Below are 12747 nucleotides of genomic sequence, written 5' to 3'. Positions count from 1 at the left end.
GCGCGGGTTGTTGTTTTCCTGCTCTCCCGCCGTCCTCAGGCCGGCTCCTGCTGGAGAGGGGCTGGTGCTGCGCCGGGGGCTCGGCCCGGCCCTGCGCGCTGCTGTCCGGCGCTCATCCCAGTGGGAAAGCATCGGTCGTGCTTCGCCTCCCATTTTCAGAGAGAAGGAGCGCTTCCTTTTTCTCCCACTTGCCTTTCTCCTTTGGTTGACACCTGCGTTTCCCGTAGAGTGCACACTCACACGCCGATCTTAGGCATTTTATTAGTCACTAAAAATTATGCTTAAGTCAGAAATACGTAGATGGTGTTGCATGACATAAGCTGTCCTGGTCATTGCCTGTATTAGTGCTATATTCACTCCAAGTAGGCTGCAGAGCTCGTCTTCAGAGTCACAGAAGTGCTCAGATACTTAGTCCATGGTCTTGAGTCCAGACTGGTTATCTCCATGCAAGTTGTCAACCATGTTGACAACTACACTGCACAGCTGGCAGTGAAGTTCAGCTAGTTCCTAATTATTTTCCACACCTCAGGGAGAGCAGGAGCTTAGGAAAGCATTTTCAGAGGGAATAACCTGTGCTGTCCCTGTGGCTTGCTCCCTCAATGATTACCAAGAGTAGGACAAGGTATTGGTGAGTTGCTCTTGTTGTGTCTGGTTAAGCTTTATCCTCAGTCACAGATTTTATTGTGACGTAAGGGTTGCTGGAGAACATGCGTTTATGGAAAAATGAAAACAAACTTGTTCTTTATCTAAATTACTATTTTTTTCAGCATTTAGTGAATCTTCCTGTTGATCAGCAAAGTGTTGCAGCACCCTGGAGCTAGGCCTTTCTTGGTCACGATACTGGTTTGGTGGTGGAGACAAAAATTAAGCAACATGTCTAATCTGTAGCCTTTCTATAGTTTTGAATCTACATTGTGCATAACACAGGGTAGAATTACAGCCCTCCATGACATCACCCTTGATGGTGGTAGCTGACCTACTTAAAACAGATTTTATTTGCTACTGCTCAGTGTTGGTCAGGTAGAATAAAGCTTTAGCGACAGTGACAAGTTTCTTCCTTCTCTACTTGTTTAAAATCATAGTAGTGTTCAGGAGTGACCGAGAGACTTAGACCAAGATTAGAGCTTTACTGGGGGTTTTTTTGACATTTTGAAAAATATCTGTTTTTATTGTGAGGTTCTGGCCCCACTGCTGTATTACTCACACTGAGCTGCTTACATTGGACCAAGCAATGAATCAGTACTTCCAAGGACAGTGTTTCCAGATAGGCAGTTACTCATGCATAGGGTTGATCTGCCATTCATAGCTTTAGAAGCCACATAACTTTGCTGAATTTACAGAAAATGCCTTTTTGCATCATGGTACCCAGAGGTTTTTGCTGGTTTTTCAGAACAGAGGCAGAGTATCTGGGTATCTGGAAGGATGATCAAGAGGTCTGTTTGAGGAGCACTTCTAGCCTAGCACCAGAATACTATCAGGTTTTTTAAATATTTTTGTGTACTTGATGCACAGCTAATACGCCATTGTGGAAATACTTGTTGTAAAAGTAGTTTCATGACAGGCTCTGGAGATATTTGAAAGTGTAGACTTAATTGCTCTAAACTAAGTATACTGGGAAAAAACGGAGAAAAAGAAGTAAAACAGTGAAGACCCTCTTACAACGAACAAAGGTAGTAGAAGAAGGGTATGAATGCACTTCATTATGCTGTTTCTTCTCTCAGCTTCTGCTTATGTCTTTTATGGTTTAACAGGCACTTAGAACATTTCTTGAGTTCAAATACATGAGTGCTTCATGAGCTCAAATAACAAAGAAAATAATGTGCTTTATTGGTTGAAAAATCCCTGCCCACAGTGTATTATATAATACAAAACACTCAGGTCCCTGAATAGTTTTGTAACGATACCAGTAGTCTGGTAAATTTGGGATGACTTCATGCGATAATGCCCTAGAAAAGAGTGCAAACGGAGTTCTCCTTTCAGGGAACTAATTGAAATTTTGGCAATTTCAAGAAACCAAAAGCTTCCACAACCAGGAGAGGAGAGCCAGGTAAGCTGACTTTCTGAACTGTGTTTCTTTGGGTAAGCATAATGCTTTACTTCTATTTTTTTTCTGTTCTTTTGTTTGTTATTTCTTTCTCCCTTTGTCCTTGCCTATACGCAAGCTAATGGTCATGATGGGGCTTTGGCCCTGCTACAAAGGCATTCTTGGTTCTCCTGTTGTTTGTTCACTTTTTGTATGCTTCATAGGCTGTTTCTGCAAACAGGAAGAAGTTTTGTTTCGTTTTTCATTCAAACAAAAATAGTCCTATGGATGCCATTTGCTCTTCTTTGTAGCACGACTGAGGGTGTGTTGTTACTCTAGCCAAATTAAAAGTTCTGCAAAACTCTTGTTAATAGATCCTGGAACTGCTGATTCAGAGAGATGGAGAGTTTCAAGAGCTAATGAAGTTGGCAGTTGATCAGGGAAAAATCCATCATGAAATGCAGCTTTTAGAAAAGGTAGTAGAAAAGCGGGATAATGATATTCAGCAGCTGCAGAAACAGCTAAAAGAAGCAGAGCACATACTGGTAAGTTCATAATGATGTGTTTGCTTTTGAGCATCTACTTGTAGAAAAGGTGGTTCTGGGCAAAATGGTGTTGTGTTAGTTTGAGAAGATTTAAATATTTAAAACTTCATAAGAGCTTAGTCGTTTGGGTTTTTTCTCAGTAGTCAAACACTGTTTAGTTATCGTGGTATTAAGGTTTTTTTATAATGCTAATTTTCTGCTAAACCTACTTTATTTCTGTGTATTTTGAAAATGTTAATGGAATAGTTTCTCTCTTAAAATGTAATTAAATGGAAGGATTTATTCAGAGGGCTGACTTTATGTAGATGTTTATAAATTAGAGATGCATCGAAGGTTTGGTTTACTTTTTGTGTTGCAATTATTAAAGGATCAGGGGCATGGATCATTGATAGAATTATGGGATCAATAAAAGAACTGTAGCAATAGGCCTGTAAGCAAAAGGCCTGTGTGTGAGAAAAACTCTCCATGAGAAAATTCTTGTGTGAAGAAAAAACAGGGCTGGGAACAAAGAGGGAGTTTGAAGATTTGCAGCTGTTCAGATAAGACCCAGAGAAGGGGAGGCTGAACTCTGAATTCTTTTAATCATAACATAACTGTAGAAGCTTGCCAATGTAAGTCCAATTAGGTAGAAGTAGAAATGTGCTTTGATAAGTTTTAAGCCACTTAGGAGTTAACAAGCTGGTATACTATCTAAGTGCCTTTGGATTGCTAATAAATGGAGTTTTGCTCTTACCAACCACATTGGTTTTGGACTGCAATTTTCTCCCCCCGCCGGAGCCGGGCCTTTCTTCTTTTTACAATTCCAACATTTGTGGGTTTTTATTTTTTACAACTAGGCAACAGCTGTTTATCAAGCAAAGGAAAAATTGAAATCAATTGAAAAAGCAAGAAAAGGTGAGTATCCATGCTTGTACATACTACATAAATGCAGTTCTAAGGAAAGTTGTTAGTGAGCTCCAGTTGGGCCTTTTTTTTGTTAATTCTGCTATCACAGATTTCAGATGCTTCATGTGTACACAAATTTCCATTTCATTATGAAACTATAACCATTTCCTCAGAATAAAGGCAGGATTTTTTTTTTTTTTTGGTGGCAAACATATCTTAATGTGAAAGTGTCTCAGCAGTCTTCTTGGACTGATAATAGTATTTCTGATTACCTAAGTGCCTTACCAAATTGCCTCAGGAGGTTTATTAAGGAAAGGAAGAGAATGTTTGTGTGTCCATGCCCTGTATTCGAAAGACTGACTAGCTTGTGATATTTTGCCTTTACAACCAAACCGCCTTTTTTTTTTTTTTTTTTTTTTGAGGGGGGGAGGCATCTTCTTTGGGTTTTTTTTTTACAATGTCTTTTATCATTTTGTTATGCCTCTTTCATCTAGAAAATCAAGCAATTTCATAAAGTTTCTATTAATATAGTACAGGCACATATTTGGAAGGACTCCTCTGGGTGCAATCTATAATTACTAAACAAACAAAAACCCCTTCTTTCCTGCAGAAAATTCTATAATAAAGCAGGAGCTGAAGTTTTAGGAATTGTGCTTGTCAAATACACGTGTTCAAGAGATTGTGTTTTTCATGAGGTTGGAGAACCATTGACATTGAAGGTGTTTTGCACTCGTGTCTGTAAAATCAGTTCACTGCAAAGCTCATCTTTGCATAGCCTGAGAATCTTCTAAACAGTTACTGGATTTCAACCAGGCTCTTAATGTTTGGCAAAATCACATTCCCAGTCTTTTAGATATTGGTGTCCAATATTCTGAAATAATGATGCAATCTCTTGAGAATGCAGTAACTGTTTTTTTTTCCTTTCTTCCAGGTGCCATTTCCTCTGAAGAAATAATTAAATATGCCCATAGGATCAGTGCTAGTAATGCTGTTTGTGCCCCTCTGACATGGGTACCAGGTAACTATTGTGTTTATGGCACTAGATTTCTTTTTTGTTTACTAGAGTAACATTGTTTTCAGCTGTTAACATCTAATATTTCAACAAAAATGGGTATCCAAAGTCCAGTGGACTTCACACACATCTCCAAAAGGTTATGAAACTGTCTGCTTTCATTAACAGACTGGCCTCCTCTGCTCTCCTTTGTTTGCTTTTTTCCCCGAGTGTTCCCCCTGATTATAAGTCAAAGCCAAGCATGCTAAAGGCTTTTCTATGTGTTTGGTTGTGTTTCCTCTTGCCCCTGACAATATTCTTTCAGAGAATGTTAGTAAACAGTGGAGTCAGAAGCAGAACTTTTATCATGACGTGTTTCAATTTGGGCTACTACCCTCTTTGTCCAAAATGAAAATGTGTTTGATCCAATTCCTGTTCTTGCTGCTTAGCCATGAAGTAGCAGGGAGAGCAAAGATATATTTTAAACATGATGGGGTTTTTTGGTTTTAGTTGCTTTGGGTTGTTTGGGTTTTTTTTTTAATATGCTGCTTCTGACAAGTTTGAGTGAACAAAGAAAGTCTAAGTGAAAGACAGACTTGGATTTTAATAAAACAGATGTGATGCTTGTTGCTTATCTAAGCAACCAGAGTATGGAGTTTTTTAGTCATTAAAGTAGGCACTGAAGCTAAAACTACTGTCTGCAAGACAGTTGTTAAATATTTCAAAGCATTCTTTTTCTCCTTTTTTTCTTAAAGGAGACCCACGTAGGCCATATCCTACAGACCTGGAAATGAGAAGTGGTCTCTTGGGTCAGATGAACAACCCATCCACCAATGGAGTTAATGGACACTTACCAGGAGATGCACTTGCAGCAGGCAGACTGCCAGGTAAGTGAAACTCAGTTTTGTTTTGTTTTTCTTTATTCCTTATAGAGTCACAGCAATTATACATTTCCCTTAGCAAAGGCAAATCAGAGATAAAGCAGTGAAAATTATGGTTAATGTTGTTCCCTAGCATTGAAGACCTAGTAAAAAGAGTTAATTAGAAACTTCATAATTTTTTTTTCATGCTAAACTGTGGACACTGCAACTAAGTCAATATAAACAAAACTCAGTTACCTTCACATATTTTAAATGAACAAACTAAGTGATTTCCAGTCATATTAGAAAGAAGCACTTTCAGAGCAACTTTTACTTAATGGTGATGACAAAGCATGGAATTGTGAAAGCTGTATTTGGAAGAAAGGCAGTTTATTGTCATCCCCTACCTTTCTTTGAGTCTATGCTTAGAAGTTCTGGATTTAAAAGACATGGCAAGGGACAACTGCTGAGATAGTACATTAAGTGTAGGAATCAAGTTTTAATCCCTTAATTGCTTAGTGAAATGGGCACTTCCACTGACTTCTGTGGGATTCATTCCTTCATGGTAAAATTGAATTTAGCTGTAAATTACACTAATCGAATCAAGAGTTCAGTTCCTCTGTACCTGTGCAGCATTAATCTACCATGGTTAGACTAAATGGTGGAAAAATTCTTAGTTTGGCTTCATAGGAGATCTGTAACAGTTCTTACATATCTGTTAGGCCACTATCAGGCATTATGGAAGGCTTGTTTTCAAGTATGATGCTGAATTTGTTAAAAAACCCCTGTTGCGACTCCATTGGAGAAATAGTAAATTTGGATTTTGCGTTTCCGATCATCTGTCGAATCCTATTGTCACTCTTAGGAAGTGACTTGAAATTCTGCATCATCTCACTTTGTAAACCTCTGGCCTCAGGTAAAATGGGTCAGTGAGCTGAATGGGAGTAGGACCCTGACATCTGTCCATAGCAACCCACCAGGGAAATGCTGAGGAATGGCCCACGTTACCTTTTCTGTTCTTTTGAAATATGGTCAGAGGAGATGTTAAGGGTGTGACTTCCTAATGGAGTTTGAGCATTTATTTATGTAAGTTTTGGTAGAGCCCATTCTGGCTGGCTCCTCTGCCTTAGAGGATGCAGACTTGATCTGTTTGAGTGCTGTCTCTGTAAGAACAGAAAGGAATTTTCAGGAATTTTAGGAATTTTCCTTGAGAAGCTGGAAGATGTGGGATTTAAACTCCTCCAGTTAAGTTCTTAATTGGGTCTTGGGCTCCTCTGTCAGGTTAAACCCTCATATAACTTAGACTGTCAAGGTAAGAGGGAAACATTGATTTACAAGAAAGTTGAGGCTGCCCCAGCATTTTGTGTAGGGATGCTGAATCTGTTGGTGTGTGGAGGCATGTCCTGAGAATGCTAATTACAGGATCTAGTCCTTTTGGAGACTCCTGCAGAGATGTCCATTTACTGAGTCCTTAGTGAATGTGCAAGCCAGTTGCTGGGCTGCCTGGTAGCCTCCAAACTCTGGGGCTGCTTAGCACACACATTCATCCTGGTTTAACAGCAGACTGGTTCTAGCATTGAAGCATGGCCACATGCTGTAAAACACTGGCTTCCCTTCTCAGCTCGTTCAAATGAAGGCATATTTGGATAAAGAGTTTTTCTCTGAATTTTTATAGTCTGCCTGAATTTTTTTTCTTACATTTTTATCTATTTTTGCATACTGACAGACAGTGATAATTTTCATTACTCCCTGTAGTTGTGCATGCTAAGTCAGTTCAAACTGTGCTTTGAAGGTGAAAAGCTCTGTATATGAGTTATTAAGAGCCCCCTACATAAATGGGCCTCTCTGGCAGAGTAGACTTCTATAGTTACAGAATTGCTCTATCATGAGATGTTTTTGAGCTGTTACTGGAGGGTTTAATCTGTCCAAAATTCAGAAAATATTTTAATATTTGTTTTGATTTTAAATTGAAGTTCTGGTTGATCTGTCTTATTAAATTTGTCAACATACAAAACTGATAGTTGCTTGATTATGCCACTTTTTTCCCAGATGTGCTTGCTCCTCAGTATCCTTGGCAGTCAAGTGATATGTCAATGAACATGCTACCTCCTAATCATAGTAATGATTTCATGTTGGAGCCTCCAGGACACAATAAAGAGAATGAAGATGATGTAGAAGTTATGTCAACAGACTCCTCAAGCAGCAGCAGTGACTCAGACTAGGTACGAGAGGGACAGTATCCCTAGTAGACCTTTCCTGTGGTGAAGGTAGGTTAGATGCTGTTTGTCACAAACTGCAATATCCTTTTGTTATACCAGCAGCCCTGTGTAGGGAGAAGATAACAGCTGGCTCAGAAATAGGGTGACTAATTTAAAACCATGGACTATAGACTTGTTTTTTTCCCATTACATGTTCAAGTGAAATGACTGGGAGCTGTCTGCTGGGGGAGAGATGTCAGATTTTCAGTGATTGTGTAAATGTATGTTTGCAAGAGATGTGTAAATATATATTTATATATGTATTTACTATACATTAGATGACATAAGTTCCTGGGAAAAAAGGTGTAAGGGGAATCCCCTTGTATGTTTGTTAGTAACTTTACTCTTTTGATGATAGCCTTTTCTATGCTACAGAAATGAGACATGAAGTTTGTAATTTTAGTATCTTTTTTTGTTACTGCCTAAATCCATGTTCTTGATCATCTTTGTATCAAGAACAAAAATATGGCAATAAGGTGTAATAGAAGAGTTTGTAATTATTGTAATATATAATGAATAATTTGTCATAAATAAACTCAGCTTTGATCTAACTTCAGTTTTCCACACTTGAATCTTAGATGAGTTGCCATGTAACTTCAATACTCAGCACATTTTATCCCAGTATGTGGTTGAATTCTGATTTTCAGAAGTTTGTACTCCATTTTCCCCTTTGCAAAATGCCAGTCAGCATTAGAAGCAGCTGAGGAGGAATCAGAAGTGGAAAGCCTGTCCTTCCTTTTCAGGTGAGCCCTTCCAGGTACACACAAAGCTGGGCAGACCCTGAGGCAGCAAGTGCCCACCCACGAGGCTGCACCAATACTTGGTTAAGCGTCCTGGGACTCTGGAGGTGACATGCTTTGGGGCATGCTGCAGGTTTAGCTCCTTTCAGATCAAAGTGCTCAAGGATTTTTTTTGTTCTTGTCATCTATAAGTTTTTCAGTTCTTTGAACCTGCTAATTTGTTTACTTTGTAAACAGATCAAGTTTACCTCGGCAGTTGCATTTCCTGCATCAGCTGCAATGTTATTTTGTCTTTCCAAAGGCACTTTCCTTGGCTTTCCTGTCCTTGTTCTGTTTTGCTTAAGGAGTCATTTTATGACAGCTGCTTTTCTCTTAAGTAACCCTCTGATAAAATTACATGACTCATGTGAACTGTTGCTCCTGGCAGTTACTGTCCTGCAGCAAGGTTTCCTGCAGCACAGATCACAATTCTCTTCACTTTCCATTTTGTAGATTCCTCACAGGAGGTATCTGATGAATCAGGTAATTCCTCCTTCGCTCAAGTAGTCTTCCAGATGTTGCTGCCAGTAATGCTGCCAGCTGTGACCAACATGGATACAAATCCCATAAGGATGTAGAAAGGAGGAAGACTTCAGTCAGGTTCAATCACGTAATAGGGGGGCAGTGGTTTTTGTTTTCAGAGAAATTGGTTTTGTCTCAGCTGTACTTTTTAGAAGTGTTTTCAGAGTTATTAAACTGTCACCTCTTTCACAGTCTAAAGTTATTAATATATATACATACTGTAACCTTTATTCAGTATCGTGTTTTCCTCTTGGATGCTTACCTCCAGTGTCTTTGCTCTTTAATTCACATTAATCCCTAATACATGTGCCCTGTCTCAGTCATCCTAGTTAACCTTGCCTACTCCTTTTCTTGGTCACATTAGTTTTTGTCTTAAAACATGTGTGATCAGAATCATACACAATATTGCAAAATGGAGTTTCTTAATGCTTTGTATAATGGGATTGGTATTTTCTTTCTAAATGCCCCTCTCTTAACACATCCCACAGATACAGTTCACTGGTTTCTTTTATCTTCTAACTTACAAGGACATCTTTGAAACAAAATACAAAAATAGATAATTAATACTCCTGGGAAGTGTAGTGTTACAGGCTACCCAAAACTCTTCTATGGCTGTATCATGTAATTCACCAACTGAAATATTGTGGAGGTGGGTGATTGTTTCCAGGCAATAAGATGGAACTGAAGCAATGACCACTTCTTTTTCTGGGTTGTTACTCTATTAAAGGATTAAATGGGACCAACCAACATCTAAAAAATCGGTAAGATAACAGCTCTGCCCGCTGTTCACTTAGCATAAAATCAAACTCTGGGTATTAGATGCATCCTAATCAGTTTCCTTGCATCAGTGCTCCAAACTATGAACAGTTCAGGAGTATATTTCTCAATGCTGGCTAACTATAATGCCATTTTAGGTGAATTCTGTCAGTTACAAGCAGTTTAGTGAACCATGAAATGGTAACTGAGTGTTCTGTTACTCAGTGGTGTAGATATGTACATAATAGATTTTCCTATTTAGCAAAAGTACCAAAAGTCAAAGTAAAGACTTAGTTGAAAGGACTGAGTCTTGGCAGCTAAAATCGGCTGTGAACCAAATTTTCTGGAGGGGTGGGAAATATAAATGTTTGGTACATACAAACAAAGTTATTTAAGTTGGGGATTGCTGACAGCTGGTTGCAGTAATGCACTGTAGTCATTTACTCAGTCCACTTAAAAAGGATAGAGAAATGCTCACATATGGAGATACTGTTTGTGTCCTCATTTCAGTGTCTACTTGTGTATTTATAAGATACAGAATGAATATAACCATTAACAAAACATGCTAAGAAAGTATTTATTGCATGACAAACCATTTTGCAGTGGCTCCTGTTTTCTCATCAGAAGCTAGATGCCTTCTAAAATTAAAAATTGTACTAAATATTTTAATTTTTTTTTCTTCATTATTCTTTGTGACAGATGGGCAGGACATCTGTCAACTGTTCCTACAGCTTCTTTGTTGACAGCTGAATGGAATAATTTTTTAGTGTACATAAGGTTGCTTTCAGGAAGCTAATCTCCACTTTTGAATAGAAAAATAAGCTTTTTACAAAGGTACAGTAGCAAAGGACTTTTCAGTGATATTTCCCATTTCAAAACTGCCGTGTAACATCTTTCCTCACTTCAGAGAATGGGTACCTGTCCTAAGGGAAGTTGCATGTAATTAATACTTCAAACTCTAATAGGACTGCCATGGGCAGTAGCATCCTGACGCCTCATCACTGTCTGCTTCTCAGCAAGAAGAGCCATCTCTGTTTAAAAAAATGGGTGTACAAAGTAAGGAAGAGCTTTAAACCCCTCAAGATGATTTCTCTTAAGAACTGAGAAATCAATTCATAATTTCAGGCAATTTTAATCTCTCAGTATTGTGCCTGTGTTTTGTTCAAAAGAAATTAAAGGTATCTTACAACATTTTTGTACAATGAGTATATCTAAAGGAAATAGACAAGAGCTGTGCTTTAAAAGAACCCTGGCAAGAAAAAAATGAGCGAATTAGGGATTTCTTTAAAAGTTATATCCTAAAATTAATTGCTGGTATCTTAGTGACTTACAGTTAGAAAATAATCAAGATTGGTTACAGATTCTAGAAAAAAATATGAACTCCTTGGTTTTGTATGTATTGTTGGGTACTGTAGTTTCATCCACTAACAACTCAGTCATTTAATCAGTCAAAATTTACAATTTTACCAAATCTCAGTAGCCATACAGAATGACACCCATCTGTGCTGTTTAATACTGACAACTCTTTAGCCACAAAGTATGACTTTGCCGTGGAGCTACATCTAAAAATGAGATTTGTGTCAGCCTAGTAGAGTAGGCACCTCTCCATTTTAAGAGCTCAATAACATAAATTCAGATCAACTGCAGAGATCTGAGACATTTCTGCAGATAAATGCAATGTAACTGAGGCTCTAAACAGAATTCTCTTGTGAAAGCAAGTGGCAAGAAGGGTCAGGGAATTTTCATTCCCTGCAATAAGTCACGACAATTTTTTCACATTTATAATACTCCTTTGATTTTCAAGTATATACTGCTGTCTGCAGGAGAAAAAGACACTGTCTATTAAATGTAACTTTTGTTCATGGCAGTAGCTTCATAACTGAAGCTAAGAGACAAAGCTAAGTTTTAAAATCGGTCCAATAATTACAGGAAAGCAGGTTTAAACAAGTAAGTTTTCTTGCTGCAACTGCTTCCAAGTGAGTAAGCTTCCCTGGCTAGTTCTGACTTCCAAATGGCTGTTCATCAATATAAAGATTAACTAGATAAAACACTGAGTTTTCTGTAAAAGCAAGCATTAATTGTTAACTAGACGTGGAAGTGGATCTGAAATGAGACAACCGTCATTGGAAATATGGTAAAAGCACTGAAACATTTCGTATTTTCTTCTTTGGTAAAGGTAATATTTTCACATGGGCAGGGTGAGCACTTTAAATCTTTTTTTCTTCTACACCAAAAAAAGCAGGTCTGTCCTTTAGTTTTTTATAACATACAATTTGTTTTTACTCTAATTGGTGACTTCCTGTGTACCCCTTTAGATGATCCAGCTCTTCAGTAAAGGGATTGTAACCTTGCTCTCTTAAACAGCGTAAGGCCCAGAACAGTTGATCTGCTGGAGGAAATTCATCCCATTTGACCCATTCCCAGCCTGTAGGGGGTAAAAAAAAGAAAAAAAAAGAAGGAAGAAAAATCAGAGTATAGAGTTGAGACAGGACCCAAGGAAACAGCATGAAGTTGTGTCAGGGGAGGTTTAGGCTGCACGTTAGCAAAAGGCTTTTCACCCAGAGGGTGGTGGGGCACTGGAACAGGCTCCACAGTGCAGCCTGACAGAGCTCAAGGAGTTTTTCGACAATCTTCTCAGGCACAAGGTGGGATTGGTGGGGTTGTCCTGTGCAGGGCCAGGAATGGGATTAAGATGATGCTTGGGTGTCCCTTCCAACTCGGGATATTCTGTGTTTCTGTGATACAACAATTCTTCCTCTGCAAGTCTGGATGGATTATGCAGAAACTACCAATACAAAGACAAGTTCTCTGTTACATCCAGAGTCCTTTTGCCTGAGCAGCTTTTCTGTTTCCCAGAGAAGCTGCGGATGCCCCATCCCTGGAAGTGTTCAAGGCCAGGCTGGATGGAGCTCTGAGCCACCTGATCTCGTGGGAGGTGCCCCTGCCCGTGGCAGGGGGCTTGGAACTAGATGATTACTCACCCTCGTTCTTGTCGGGCTCCTGGTTGCGCGGCTCGGCGCCCGGCTCGGCCTCGCCCTTCATGAGCACGGTGACATAGTGGTAGCGCTGGGACGCGCACCCCGCGTTCACGGCCGACGCGAACCGCACGTGGCGCAGCGGCAGCGCCG

General features: G+C 39.2%; 2 protein-coding genes across 3 annotated transcripts; one reads left to right on the top strand and one right to left on the bottom strand.

The window, feature by feature from the left end:
• The first annotated feature begins 20 nt into the window (after positions 1 to 20).
• On the top strand, positions 21 to 9429 carry MED4 (mediator complex subunit 4). 2 transcript variants are annotated; one of them, XR_001861831.1, is made up of 8 exons: positions 21 to 2047; positions 2398 to 2568; positions 3405 to 3462; positions 4385 to 4471; positions 5200 to 5331; positions 7354 to 7526; positions 8141 to 8305; positions 8795 to 9429. XR_001861831.1 is itself a non-coding variant. In XM_017733610.1 (7 exons), exons 2-6 carry the CDS (start codon positions 2443 to 2445, stop codon positions 7524 to 7526), a joined length of 576 nt encoding a protein of 191 aa, XP_017589099.1. In that variant the 5' UTR covers positions 21 to 2047; positions 2398 to 2442; the 3' UTR covers positions 8306 to 9429. The 2 variants fall into 2 exon arrangements, 1 of the variants encoding a protein (XP_017589099.1); XM_017733610.1 differs by lacking the exon at positions 8141 to 8305 and having other exon boundaries at positions 8306 to 9429.
• A 748-nt stretch (positions 9430 to 10177) lies between these two features.
• Positions 10178 to 12745, bottom strand: NUDT15 (nudix hydrolase 15; the record flags this gene model as incomplete). The annotated part of the gene is made up of 2 exons (XM_017733663.1): positions 10178 to 12044; positions 12601 to 12745. Coding segments are annotated over 2 exons (291 nt in total), but the record flags the coding sequence as incomplete, so codon positions are not given.
• Between the last annotated feature and the right edge of the window lie 2 nt (positions 12746 to 12747).

The sequence above is a fragment of the Corvus brachyrhynchos genome, unplaced genomic scaffold, assembly GCF_000691975.1.
Source record: "Corvus brachyrhynchos isolate BGI_N302 unplaced genomic scaffold, ASM69197v1 scaffold202, whole genome shotgun sequence".
Lineage (NCBI taxonomy): Eukaryota > Metazoa > Chordata > Aves > Passeriformes > Corvidae > Corvus > Corvus brachyrhynchos.
The sequence above is the reverse complement of the archived record's forward strand: the minus strand, read 5'-3'. Positions and strand labels throughout refer to the sequence as shown.